Source organism: Mercenaria mercenaria, chromosome 4 (genome assembly GCF_021730395.1).
Source record: "Mercenaria mercenaria strain notata chromosome 4, MADL_Memer_1, whole genome shotgun sequence".
NCBI classification, from domain to species: domain Eukaryota; kingdom Metazoa; phylum Mollusca; class Bivalvia; order Venerida; family Veneridae; genus Mercenaria; species Mercenaria mercenaria.
In genome coordinates, this window is record NC_069364.1 from 99,582,867 (window position 1) to 99,597,597 (window position 14,731).

The 14,731-nt window shown below is 34.8% G+C and overlaps 1 protein-coding gene across 2 annotated transcripts in view; it reads left to right on the plus strand.

Moving 5' to 3' along the window:
* Positions 1–14,731, plus strand: part of LOC123553107 (ubiquitin carboxyl-terminal hydrolase 47-like) — a 72,930-nt gene that overhangs the window by 27,801 nt on the left and 30,398 nt on the right. Inside the window, exons 11-14 of one of the 2 annotated variants that reach the window (XM_053542027.1) lie at positions 9,721–9,851; positions 11,591–11,706; positions 12,514–12,593; positions 13,787–13,838. In XM_053542027.1, coding sequence (XP_053398002.1) covers positions 9,721–9,851; positions 11,591–11,706; positions 12,514–12,593; positions 13,787–13,838 — 379 coding nt within the window. The remainder of the gene's footprint in view (positions 1–9,720; positions 9,852–11,590; positions 11,707–12,513; positions 12,594–13,786; positions 13,839–14,731) is intronic. The other variant, XM_053542028.1, reaches the window with a different exon arrangement.

Below are 14,731 nucleotides of genomic sequence, written 5' to 3' on the forward strand. Positions count from 1 at the left end.
TAATTCTTTTTGTCCATTGCGTCATTTTTTTTTTTTAAATTTTTCTTAAATTTTTGGGGGGCAAAAGTTTATTTCTAAAATTTTCCCTTTAAAATTTGTGTAAAGGTCACCCCTAAAAATTTTAAAATTTTTATTTTTCCCACTTGTACCTAAATCTGGACATAAAGTAGTATTACTTTTTTTTCATAGATCCAACCAAACTGCCTTTGTTTTATCAATGTTTTATATTTAGCCCAGAAATATTTGCAAAAAATTTTTAAAAATTTTTCATTGTATTTTTTTAAAAAAGAAAATGTTGTATCATCTGCATACTGAGAAACAAAAAATTTTCTGTATCTTTTACTTTTAAAAACCAAACCAAATTTTCTTGTTCTTTTTTGATAATTTATCGACGAATTTCGCGCATATTAAAAAGATATAAGGAGACAAAGGGTCCCCTTGACGCAACCCGAGGGTATTTTAAAACCCATCAGAAAGGTGCCCTTTAAACAATAACACATATTTAATATTTTTAAATAAAAAAAATTTATCCTTTTTGATAAAGTTTCCCCGAAGTGAATTTTTTTAAAAATTTTTTATACATGAATGACCTTTGTTTTGGGCCCTTCGCTGAAAAAATTTGGGGTAACACGATTTAACCCCGAGAAGCTTTTTTGTAAGAAACTTTTAAAAGTGAATTGGGGGGCCAATTTTTAAAAAACAAATTTTCTTTTCACCTTTGGGAAAACAAGTAATCACCCCTTTCCCCTTTTGTGTAACTGACAACCCCCCTTTCTTTAAAAGGGCTTGATTAACGGAACGTACTAAAAAAAAACCCCCAAATTTTAACCAAAAGTTTTTGTAAAAATGCTAAAAAAAAACCCGTTTACTACCGGGCAAGGAAAAATTTAGAAATTTTCTTTAAACTAGCAAGCATTTTTAAATTTTGGTAATTTCCCCTTCCATGTTTAATTTCTCTTTTTCTGTTTTAAGTTTTATATACATTGTTAATTTACTAAAAGGGGGTTTAAATTTAAATTCACGCTTTTTTCGTGTGAGTATAAAGTCTTATTATGGTTTTTTTTGTTTTTATTTATTTTTTCATTCTGATTTTTTAATTGTTTCCCCCGTGGAAAAATATAATTTATTCATCATTTTTGAGGTAAAAAATTTTTTTTTTTTTTCCCAAGTTTAAAAAAAAAAAAATAAAAATTGGGGAAAGGTTTTTTTTCCTTTAAATACCCACTTAAACTCTTTATCGAATAAGTTTTTCCTTCAAATTTTTGTTTTTTTATTTTTTCTTTAAATCCTTGTTTTTAACTTCCAATAAAATTATATCTATGTTATCTTTTAAAATTTTAATTTTTCAAAAACTTTTAAAAAAGCTCTTTCCCCTCTGTTTTAAATTCCCCCGTTTTTTTTTATAATAGCATATGCAATTTTTTTCCCCCAAAACTCCATCAACAATGTTTTGAAAAAAAAGTTGTCACTTTTATCTAAAAGTATAACTTTAATTTTTAATTTTTCCCCGTGGTAAAAATTTTTTTTCTTTTATTTTCTGAGGCATATTGGGAATTTTTTAAACCCCCTTAATCAATTTTTTTAATTTGATTTTTCATATCTTTTCTTTTAGCAAAGAAATTTTTAAATTTCCCTATGGGCTTACTTTTGGAATTTTAAACCCATTTCTATGGTTAAGGTAATCAACGAATGATCTTTCCTATAACCGGGGAATTTAAATTTATGAATTTCTATGTCTTGGGAACCCAAGGGGAAATAGAAATTAAAAAAAAAATAAATCTGGCCTGTTTAAAAAGGGTTTTTTTCCCAAACCCAAATGTATCTTTTGTCTTCAATATGTTTTTTCACGGCCCAACAGTCAACTAAGTCTGCTTCTAAAATTATTTGTTGTACAACTTCTCTAGCATTTGGATTATTTATACTTACATAATTGTAGTAATCCATTTCTGGATTTAAAACTAAATTCAAGTCGCCCACAAGAATGCAGGCGTTTTCTTGTTTTAAAAGCTTATCTTTTATGTTACGATAAAATTGTGGGTTGTCCCTATTTGGTCCATATATGCAAAATATTGTAAGGTCTTTATTTTGTATGCTAGCTTGTAAAATTATTAAGTTCCCTTGATCATCCTTTTCGATATTTTTAAATTTATACTCAAAATTATTATTTAAAAGGATGGCTACTCCTCTTGATTGGCTGTTAAAATTACTAAAGTTACACTCATATCCCCATTGACTCCTTATAAATTTAATTTCTTTATCAGTAAAATGAGTATCCTGTAAACAGTATATATTAAAGTTTTTACTTTTAATAAAGTTAAGGACATCTTAACGTTTTGACTTGTCACCTAGACCTTGCACATTCATGGAGGCTATTTTTAATTTTTCAGTCATCATTTTAAAGTTACTATGGGACTAAAAAAAAAATTATGGCAATCCCATGCAGCACTGGAGACACAACCACTCCTAGGCATTCCCATGTAAACAATGCATCTCTTAAAATTTTACCATACACCATTATTTACAATAAAAAAAGGGGGGTGGGGAGGAGAACAGAGAAAAGAAAAAATAAATCTATTCAAGAAAAAGAACAACTAAAACTAATAAATGTATCAAGCACACCGTCGTGGCCATGAGCTGTTTAGAGGTTTTAAGAATGTAGAAACCTTCATGTCCTTTGTCTTCGAATTTTAAACTAAGGTTAGGTATCTTTAAAATTAGTGCAACTGCATGTGTATTGCATGTATTTAAAAAACATAAACATAGTGTTACCCGAAAACCAGATAACTTGGGTGTAAGAACTCATTTAAATAATTGAGTCTTGTCACAGCCGTTACAAAGTATATACGCTCTATAACTCGTATAAAAGACTACATATACTATCATTTGTACTAGCAAGATGTTTTCTAACCACACAGCTTTAAAATAAGTCAAAATAAAAAAAGAATTACAGTAAACTGTTGTTGCTTCCGGGTTTCTAATTAAAAGCCGCTTACAACCGAACAAAAAATCGCTTAAATCGTTTAACAATCAAAAATACGTCATGCTCCACTCAGATACGTACAGCCAATGAGCATTGCGATATCGGGCATGACCTGAAAACAAATCAGATTTGCATATATAAATAAACATAAACACGTGTTTTCTTAGCCGCTGTCAACACCTTATATACATGTTTTCAAATACTTGTTGAATTATTAACTTAAATTCAAGAGACATTAATTGTTTGAAAAAGCGCAGTAATTACATATCAGCATAAAGGATCAATAAAAAGAGTCTGGTTTTGCGTTTTGGCAATTAATGTTGTTTTGCTAATTCACGTTGTAACAGTTCCATTTCTCTTGGCGATACCAGGGGTTTTGATAAGTCCGTGTTGAGGTCGACCCAGATTTTTTTCCCATTACACAGTAACGCTATTATTTTCCCTTCATCAGACCATACGTTCTTGACTTCAACCTTATTTGACACTTTTTCTAAAAGTTTAGCATTTTTGGTGGATAAGTCTTCACGAATTACCACTGCCTTTCCCTTTAACTTTTTCCTTTGCCGAAGAATCTTTGATTTTAGCTCGCGCGAAACAAACTTGCAAATTATTGGGCAGTTTCCCTCAAAACTGAAGGTGCCCATTCTATGAGCAAGGTCTATATCTCTCGTTTGCACGTCTATGCTCAGATGGTCCAACAGCGTCTTAATAACAGCTTTCCCCGTATCCTCTGATGATTCATGTTTGTTTCTGTCGTCGATCCCATAGATTCTTATATTGTTTCTCCTGCTATATTGATCTAAATCGTTAATTTGCTGTTCTTGGTATTTAATTTGAGCGTCTTTATCCATAATCATGGTTTTGAGATCTTTGTTCCTGTCTTTCAGTCTAACATTTTCTTCCATAACCTTTTCCAATTTTATTTCCATATCACTTTGATGGTTTTTAAGGACTGTGATTTCTGAATCATATGCTTTTAATTTCTCCCTTGTGGACCTCAATTTTTCATGAACTATATCCAACTCTTCCTTCATTTCCTTCTGTAATTCCCCCTTTAAGTCATTCAGCTTCGAGTTAACACATTCTTCTGTTACTAGTTTTTTAAGACATTGTCAATGTACTCTTTAGAAGCTAGATTTCCAAATTTGATGTCTAACGCACCAATGATGTGTAACTAACTCTGATATTGTCAGTTCTTTGTCCTCTCTATTTATATGTGAAGCAAAGTATCAATTTTTGTTTGTTTGTCTGGTTTATCTTTCTTTTTTTCTCTTTAACCGTCTTTGAACTTTTTGGTCATAATTGTCATCTTTTGAGTCCTTGCTTTGCATTTTTTCTCTAGCGCTCTCTCTTCTCGACATTTCTGAATTCTTACTATTCAGCTCAAATTGAAACAAATTTACTGTATATACTGTATATGCTCAAGTTGCCTATTTACCCAAAACCGCTGTATAGTTCACCTCCGCTGACCTCCGCTGTATAGTTGACCACACGCCAAAACCGGTTTTTACCACGTCAGAAATGTATATTTGTCTATAACCTCTAAAGACACTCCAGCCACTTATAAATCCTTTTTTCACATAACACCGTATAGTATATCCATTTTTCGTTTAAGATAGTTAGAAAATTAATTCAAATTCTGTTCTTAAAGCGTTTATTTTTCCAAAATTGAGAGCGAACTTCAAAACACGTCTTTCCCCACAAACTAACCTTTGACCTCAGACTTTTACAAAATGCAAAAATTCCGTAACTTTTACAGACCACTATTATTAATCATGTTTTTTGAAGTAGAAAATTTGCTTATTAGGTTAGTGATGTGGTTAAGCGGAGGAGTGGGTAGATGTATGGCGGCATCAATATTTTCATTTCTATTAAATAATTTAAGTGTGGTTTGAGATATTGAAATGAAACTTGGCATCTAAATAGCTCATAATAAGAATAAGGTAAGGGTCTGGGTCAAAGTCACTGTTTAAAATTAAAAATAAATAGAAAAAGGTTTCAGCTCTGCAACTTTCAAAAGGGACAAGTCCATATAGTTACCTCAACAAAAATTTGTAAGACATTTTGAACTAGCCCAAAGGAAGAGTGACCCTAATGTAGGCAATTTACTGGAGAATATTTGAGCCACACCATGAGAAAACCAACATACTGCATTTGCAACCAGCATGGATCAAGACCAGCCTGCGCATCTGCGCAGTCTGGTTGGGATCCATGCTGTTTACTAACGGTTTCTCTAATTGCAATAGGCTTTGAAAGCGAACAGCATGGATCCTGACCAGACTGCGGGAATGCGCAGGCTGATCTGGATCCATGCTGGTCGCAAATGCACTATGTTGGTTTTCTCATGGTGCGGCTCAATTAGTGTTTAAGCACAACCTGTTGCTTTGTTACTCTAGAATTGTTTGTAAGATGGAAAGAAAATGCAAAACTTGCACACAACTTGTATTGGCATAATATCATGGTTCCGTTTGAAAACTGGCCAGATCTCATCATGGGTTCCAAAGTTATGATCCCTTAAAGGGCCAAAATTTGCTATTTTTGGCCTGTGAACACGACAGAGACCACATTTTGCAATGAACTTTAATTAAACTTGCACACAACTTGTATTGGCATAATATCTCGGTTCCTTTCGAAAACAGGCCTGATCCTGTCATGGGTTCCAGAGTTATGGCTCCTTAAAGGGCCAAAATTTGCTATTTTTGGCTTGTGAACATGATAGAGACCACATTTTGCAATCAACTTTAATCAAACTTGCACACAACTTGTATTGGCATAATATCTCCTATCGAAAACTGGCCAGATTCCATTATGAGTTCCAGAGTTATGGCCCCTTAAAGGGTCAAAATTTGCTATTTTGGCTTTTGCAGCCATATAGAGACTTCATTTATGGTTTGATTTGATACAAACTTGCAAAATATCTTCAACAACAATAAATCTTGGATTCCATGATGAATCTGTCCGATCCAAATATAGGTTCCGGAGTTACGGCCCCTGATTGACCCCTGAAAGAGCCAAAATTTGTTAATTTTTTCCTTGTGAACACGGTAGAAGTGACATTTTATATTTGATTTTAACCACACTTACACACAAGTTAAGTCACAATAACATCTCAGTTCCATTCGAAAACCGGCTAGATTCCATCATGGGTTCTGGAGTTACTGCCCCTGAAGGGCCAAAATAGAAAAACCTTGTGACCTCTCTAGAGGCCATATATTTCACAAGATCTTCATGAAAATTGGTCAGAATGTTCACCTTGATGATATCTAGGTCAAGTTCGAAACTGGGTCACGTGCCATCAAAAACTAGGTCAGTAGGTCTAAAAATAGAAAAACCTTGTGACCTCTCTAGAGGCCATACTTGTGAATGGATCTCCATAAAAATTCGTCAGAGTGTTCATCTTGATGATATCTAGGTCAAGTTCGAAAGTGGGTCACGTGCCCTCAAAAAGTAGGTCAGTAGGTCAAATAATGAAAAAACGTTGTGACCTCTCTAGAGGCCATATTTTTCATGGGATCTGTATGAAAGTTGGTCTGAATGTTCATCTTGATGATATCTAGGTCAAGTTTGAAACTGGGTCAACTGCGGTCAAAAACTAGGTCAGTAGGTCTAAAATTATTAAAATCTTTTGACCTCTCTAGAGGCCATATTTTTCAATGGATCTTCATGAAAATTGATCTGAATGTTCACCTTGATGATATCTAGGTCAGTTTCGAAACTGGGTCACGTGCGGTCAAAAACTAGGCCAGTAGGTATAAAAATAGTAAAACTTTGTGACCTCTCTTGAGGCCATATTTTTCATGAGATCTTCATGAAAATTAGTGAGAATGTTCACCTTGATGATATCTAGATAAAGTTCAAAACAGGGTCACGTACCTTCGAAAACTAGGTCAATAGGTCAAATAATAGAAAAACCTTGTGGCCTCTCTAGAGACCATATTTTTCAATGGATCTTCATGAAAATTGGTCAGAATTTTTATCTTGATAATATCTAGGTCAAGTTCAAAACTGGGTCACATGAGCTGAAAAACTAGGTCACTATGTCATATAATAGAAAAAACGACGTCATACTCAAAACTGGGTCATGTGGGAAGAGGTGAGCGATTCAGGACCATCATGGTCCTCTTGTTTGGTCCAGTCTTAATGAAAATTGGTCAGAATATTTGTCTCCATGAAATCACTTGGTAAAATATGTATACATTGTTTTTGTGTGTTACTCTGGTGAGTGTCTTAGGGCCTTTGAAATAAAATGGTGGATTATATTTAATTTAATTGTTATTTTCATATGATTTTCACTGGTATAGAACTACAGTTGAATAGAAAAATTGTTTATAAATATTTAAAACTCTATACCTTCTTTCCAACATTGAATAATAACTTTGATTTTTAGCTCGACTATTCAAAGAATAAGTAGAGCTATCCTACTCACCACGGCGTCGGCGTCACACTTTGGTTAAGTTTTTCGTACCAGTCCACATTTTGACAAAGTCTTTTGAGATAAAGCTTTGAAACTTTCAACACTTGTTTACCATCATCATGGCCAGTTATAGGCAAGAGCACATAACTCCATCAGTGATTTTGGCTGAATTATGGCCCCTTTTGACTTAGAAATCATGGTTAAGTTTTTCGTACCAGTTCATATTTTGAAAAAGTCTTTAAAGATAAAGCTTTGAAACTTTCAACGCTTGTTTACCATCACCATGGCCAGTTATAGGCAAGAGTACATAACTCCATCAGGGATTTTGGCTGAATTATGGCCCCTTTCGACTTAGAAATCTGGGTTAATATTTCGTACCAGTTCATATTTTGACAGAGTCTTTTGAGATAAAGCTTTGAAACTTTCAACACCTGTTTACCATCACCATGTCCAGTTATAGGCAAGAGTACATAACTCCATCAAGGATTTTGGCTGAATTATGGCCCCTTTTGACTTAGAAATCTTGGTTAAGTTTTTCGTACCAGTTCATATTTTTTGTAAAGTGTTTGACATATGGCTTTGAAACTTTTAACACTTGTTTAGTATAATAGTCTCTATCTGTAGGAAAGAGAACATAACTCTGTCATCTATTTTGGCTGAATAATGGTCCTTTTTGGACTTTGAAATTGGTTCTGTTTTCATACAAGTCCATGTTTTGTCAAAACTATTTGACATATGGCTTTTAAACTTCGAAGACTTGTTTATCATTATGATTTCCATCTGTAGGCAAGAGTACATAACCATTTTGACTGAATTATGGCCATTTTTGGACTTTGAAATTGGCTCATATATTGCCATTTAGTGAAAGACTTATCGAAATCAAAGTAATACAGGAACATTGTTTGTCTAATCTATTTATTGTACCCCCCGACAACAAAGTTGTAAGGGGGGGTATACTGGTTTCAGGTTGTCTGTCTGTCTGTCCGTAGACGCAATCTTGTGCGCACCATCTCTCCTTATCCCCTTGACAGAATTTAATGAAACTTCACACAAGTGATCAGTAACAACAGTAGTTGTGCATGGGGCATGTTAGGTTCTTTTAGAAAAAAAATTTGCAGAGTAATGGGACTTTGTTTTTTTGTTACTATACTATATACATAGACACAATCTTTTGCGCACCATCTCTCCTCATCCCCTTGACACAATTTAATGAAACTTCACACGTTAGGTTCTTTTAGAAAAAAAATTTGCAGAGTTAAGGGACTTTGTTTTTTTGTTACTATACTATATACATAGACACAATCTTGTGCGCACCATCTCTCCTCATCCCCTTGACACAATTTAATGAAACTTCACACAAGTGATCAGTAACAACAGTAGTTGTGCATGGGGCATGTTAGGTTCTTTCAGAAAAAAAATTTGCAGAGTTATGGGACTTTGTTTTTTTTTGTTACTATACTATATACATAGACACAATCTTGTGCGCACCATCTCTCCTCATCCCCTTGACACAATTTAATGAAACTTCACACAAGTGATCAGTAACAACAGTAGTTGTGCATGGGGCATGTTAGGTTCTTTCAGTGACAAAAATTGCAGAGTTATGGGACTTTGTTTCTTGTTAACATACTATGTACATACAGTCTGCATATGCAATCTTGTGCGTGCCTAATCTACCAATCCCTTGCACACAATTTAATGAAACTTCACACAAGTGATCAGTACCAACCCTAGTTGTGCATGGTGCATGTTACATTCTTTTAGATAGATATTCTGCATAGTTATGGGACTTTGTTTTTTGTTACTCTACTGTATACATACAGTCTATATACATACAGTCCACATAATTATGCAATCTTGTGTGCGTCAAATTGCAATGTACTGTGTCAGTGCATGTGGGGGGTACATTCATCACCTTTAGTGATAGCTGTAGTTTCTTTTGTCTGAATATTTGTGGAAATATTTTGACCCCATTCTTCAATCAATTCTTCGAATAGTCGAGCGCGCTGTCATCAGACAGCTCTAGTTGATGTTGCCCAGTGCATGTTACATTGCTTGGTTAAATGGGTATAATTTGGTTAAAGTCATTACAAAAACATTAATTAAAAAGAGAATTTGTTAGTTTTACATGTATTAAAGATCGAAACTCATGAACATCAGGTTTTATATTTTCTGTCATGTCCTCTTCACACATACAAATATTACATCTTATTTTCACTGAGATAAAAGATATTACAGTCCAACACTGAAATAAACAAATTTCTATATTGGACAGGACACAGGACAAATAAAGAAATGTTAATATTTTGGTACAATCTACTTTTAGAATGACATTTCCCGAGGTGCTCAATCTGAACTATTTAACTGAGGATTTAACAGAGGAAGGTACGACAGAAGAGAAAAGTCCTGATGTAATAGAGACAGATAGTGTGCAGAAAGACCAATGTAATGATGATGGTTTGTTATTTCAATTTATTACAGACTTACATATTCATGGATTGCTGTGTAATGCACATCCTCGGTTTGTATTGCAGTAAGAAGATGTTGAAAATTATTTTAGTCGTTCCTTAATCACTGTGGTGATATTGTACTTAAATAGTGAAGGAGGACTACAGATGACCGTTGGCGCATTATTTAAAGTATTTTAGAAGAAACATCTGTTTGCTGCAGGTACCTTAGTTCAGGGTGGTGTCTTTGTGGCTTATACATTATGGATATAATTTAAAGTTCCATGCTTTTGTATCTTATTTGGGTATGACTGTGTAAACAGAGTAATTGTGCCCCCCCCCCCCCCATCAGTGGTGGGGGCATATAGATTTGCTCTTGTCCGTCTGTACTTCCGTCCGTCCGAAGTTCGTGACGCTCCTAGCTCAAAAAGTATTTGATATAAATTGATGAAACCTTGCATGAGTCTTTATCATGATATGAACTTGTGCACCTTCTATTTTTCGTCTGGCTCCACCCCCTAATTTTAGAGTAATGGCCCCTGGAATAGTCAAAAATGCACATTTTCACCTTGTGACACGCCTAGCTCAAAAAGTATTTGATATAGATTCTTGAAACCTTGCATGAGTCTTAATCATGATATGAACTTACGCACCTCCTATTTTTCATCTGGGTCCGCCTCCTATTTCTAGAGTTATGGCCCCTGAAATAGTCAAAAATGCACATTTTCACCTTGTGACACGCCTAGCTCAAAAAGTATTTAATATAAATTGATGAAACCTTGCATGAGTCTTTATCATGATATGAACTTAAGCACCTCCTATTATTCGTCTGGCTTCGCCCCCTATTTTTAGAGTTATGGCCCCTGAAATAGTCAAAAATGCGCATTTTCACCTTGTGACACGCCTAGCTCAAAAAGTATTTGATATAGATTCCTGAAACCTTGCATGAGTCTTAATTATGATATGAACCTGCGCATCTCCTATTTTCAATCTTGGTCCGTGCCCTATTTCTAGAGTTATGGCCCCTGAAATAGTCAAAAATGCACATTTTCACCTTGTGACACGCCTAGCTCAAAAAGTATTTGATATAAATTGATGAAACCTTGCACGAGTCTTTATCATGATATGAACTTGCGCACCTACTATTTTTCATCTGGGTCTGCCCCCTATTTCCAGAGTTATGGCCCCTGAAATAGTCAAAAAATGCACATTTTCACCTAATTATGTGCCTCACTCAGAAAGTATTTAATGTAAATTCATGAAACCTTGCTTGAGTCTTTATCATAATGTGACCTTGCACACTTGGCATTCTTCTTGAGAATTTTAGCGTTTATTACAGAGTTATGGCCCTTGAAATAGCCAAAATAGTGGATTCTTTGTTTGTCATGCTCATAGCTCAAAATGTATATGGTATAGAATAATGAATCCTTTTCATAATTTTTTTTTGAGGCTATAAGACTGCAAACATTTGAATTATTTCCCCTTATTTGTGACAAATGTACCAGTGGGGGGCACACCCTGTGTCCTACAGACACATTCTAGTTTTGTTCTGTGAAATAAGCTTTGTTTTGTACATTCAAATCACACACTTTCCGAGACAGATCATTCTAACAGTCATAGAGGGTTATTCTTTTGCATAATACAGTTATACTAACTAACTAACTAAATTTCAGCAAATTTATAGGAATTGGAATTTCAAAGAGAAATAAGTTGTTGTGAATACAAAGAAACAAAATTATTTGTTTACAGCCATTGATGAAGGTATAGAGATGGAAGTGTCAAGTTCAGCGGGATCTATTAATGAAGATTCTAATCTCTCCAATGATACTCTAAATGACAGAAATGCTCAGCATTCAAATGTGAAGGTAGGTAACTCTTAAATGACAAAACTGTACAACATTTTAGCAAACTCCCAGCAGTGAATATCTCTCCTAGTGCTACATTAGTCACTACTTCACAAATTCCATGTGATTCAATGATCTTTTTTCATATTTTCAAGTTTTTTTTTTTCATTTTATCCCTCTCATAAGCATTTACATATTGAATTGCACTCAGAACAATTCCAGTAACCAAAATCTAACATCAAATGATAAAAAAAGAACAATTTATCAAAATCCTGGTAAAAGTGTTATGTTGACAGAGGTGTTTGCACGTTAAGGGGAGATCACTGTGTAGGAGATTAAGCATTCAGATGTTGAGGTAGGTAACTCTGTATGACAAAAAATATAGTTTTGAATATGTGGCTCTTACAGCAGCAGATGTGACAAATGCCTCTTTGTGTAAAGAATTTTTATTTATAGACAGTACCCTGTTTTTTGTTGCAGAGAAATAATTTGGACATGTTTTGTCCTATCTTTAATTTAGCGTCTGCAGATACCTGTATTTGTCTGGAAATATATTTGGTGTATTTTACCTTTCACATATACAGTCAAACCTGTCTTAAGCAGTCAGCCAAAGGAATGAAACCAGAGTTGCCTTATAAGACAGGTGGTTGCTTAGTAGAGGTTCATTTGCTCTGAAAGATAGAAAAGGGAAATAGCAATTATGACCACTTAAGACAAGTTACTGCTTATATACCTAGAGGTGACCACTTTCAAGGGTTTGAAGGGTATTTGAAAGAAAATTGCACCATATTCCTGTATATATTAGATAAAGATTGATAAATATTTCAGGGTCCCTATGTGTACGAGTTGTTTTCTATAATGATCCATTCAGGAAGTGCAGCCGGTGGACATTACTACGCCTATATCAAGTAAGATATTTTTATAAGACATTTATGTTACTAGCACATAATATTTTTTGTAAAATATTACTATCTTAAGTAAGTGTTACTCACCTTTTGGATGCCAGAATCTCTTAGAAATCAAGAAAGCTAGGCTGTTAATGGATTGGTTGTACATAAGTGAGAGGGTGGATAAGTCATATGTTGATATGGAACTGAGATTGAAAAAGTCTGCTTTTAGAACTGTTCTAAACATGCAGTATAGACAAGTCAATGTTGGTTCCTCTAACTTTCATCCTGTTAAATTTCTAAAATGGACCAGTCCATCATTCAATTTGGGCAATACCATTTATTATTCAAAGGGGTGTTCACTGAAAATTTACTGACTGAATAGTGAACAGTGCAGACCATGATCAGACTGCAAGGATGTGCAGTCTGATCTTCGTCTGCACTGATCGCAAAGGCAGAATAATTTGCCGCCAGCAGGCTAAAATGAAGGTACAGGTGGAAGTTTAATCACTTCAAAAAAAGTTTAAATGAAATATTGAGTGCATGATTCTGACAGTATTTGCTGGTTACACCAGCATTATTTTAGGGTATTTGTAAGTATCTCACCACTGGTTATCCATATGGGCAACTTCTAACCACCGCATTTTTCACATTGGTTACTCCTTTCCGCTGGTTACCTGTATGGTGACTCCTCACTTCGGGTAATCCATACGAGTGTTTCTTTGCCACAGGTTATCCACATGGGCAACTCCTTGCTACCAGTTACCCATAAAGATGACTCGTCTTGAAGAATATTAATATTAGATGGTTGGAAGGTAGTGTATTACTGTGTATAACACATAAGATGTTCCAATTGCAGAAGCTACGTAGGTTGTTAGCATGCCTAATGCAAAGCACAAATACCCAGGGATCTTGGGAAATTAAATATTTTTTGTTGGGCTCAAACTTGCAATCTCTGGTTTCTCAGCCTTGCATGTTATCACTGGACCAGCTACATTGGCTTTCAAAATTTAATGATGGAATAATAAAAAGGTGCTCCCAGGTGGCAGTGCAACTATTACAGTAATGTATGTACTGTGTGAATGTAGGATCTGAAGGTGTTAACTAAGTATAATGTATTTATTGTCAGAAGATATGAAGAATACCTAGTATGTTTTATACCACAGAAATTCCATTTGAAATAGTTTCATGAAGGAAATTATGTATACTTTCAGATGCCTGAGTGATGGACAATGGTACAGCTTCAATGATCAACATGTATCAAAAGTAAGTATTGCTGGTCCATAACTTGTGTTACTGTTTCAAAAATAGGTATATATTTTTCAGAAGTAAGCATTTCTCAACTTTTTTAGTTCATTACTACTTCTTAGGTTATTGATTTATTATAAGCACAGAGTCAGCTTAATTCAGTTAGAAAATACATGTAGATGCAATTATTTAGTATATCATTATCATCATCATTGATTTTAAGTCACTGTATACTTTTTGACATTTTGCCCTTGACATTTTGTTAGTTTGTCCATTTGAAATAGGAGATGTCCAGGAACCATATTCATTAATCCCCCGCCACAAGTGGTGGGGGGTTATAGGAATGGTCTCCGCCCGTCCTTCTGTCCTTCCGTCTTTCCGTAACATTTTGCGTCCGCTCTGTATCTCCTAAGCCCCTTGAAGGATTTTCATGAAACTTGGGTCAAATGATCACCTCATCAAGACGATGTGCAGAACCCATGAGTCAGCCATGTCGGCTCAAGGTCAAGGTCACAACTCAAGGTCAAAGGTTTGAGCCTACCATTTCGTGTCCGCTCTGTATTTCTTAAACCTCATGAAGGATAATTATGAAACTTGGATTAAATGATCACCTCATCAAGACGATGTGCAGAACTCATGAGTCAGCCATGTCGGCTTAAGGTCAAGGTCACAAGGTCTAAAGTTTGAGCCTTCCATTTTGTGTCCGTTCTGTATCTCCAAAACCCCTTAAAGGATTTTCATCAAACTTGGGTCAAATAATCACCTCATCAAGACGATGTGCAGAATTGATGAGTCAGCCATGCCGGCTCATGGTCAAGGTCACAACTTAGAGTCAAAGGATTGAGCCTTCCATTTTGTGTCCATTCTGTATCTCCTAAACCCATGAAGGATTTACATTAAACTTGGGTCAG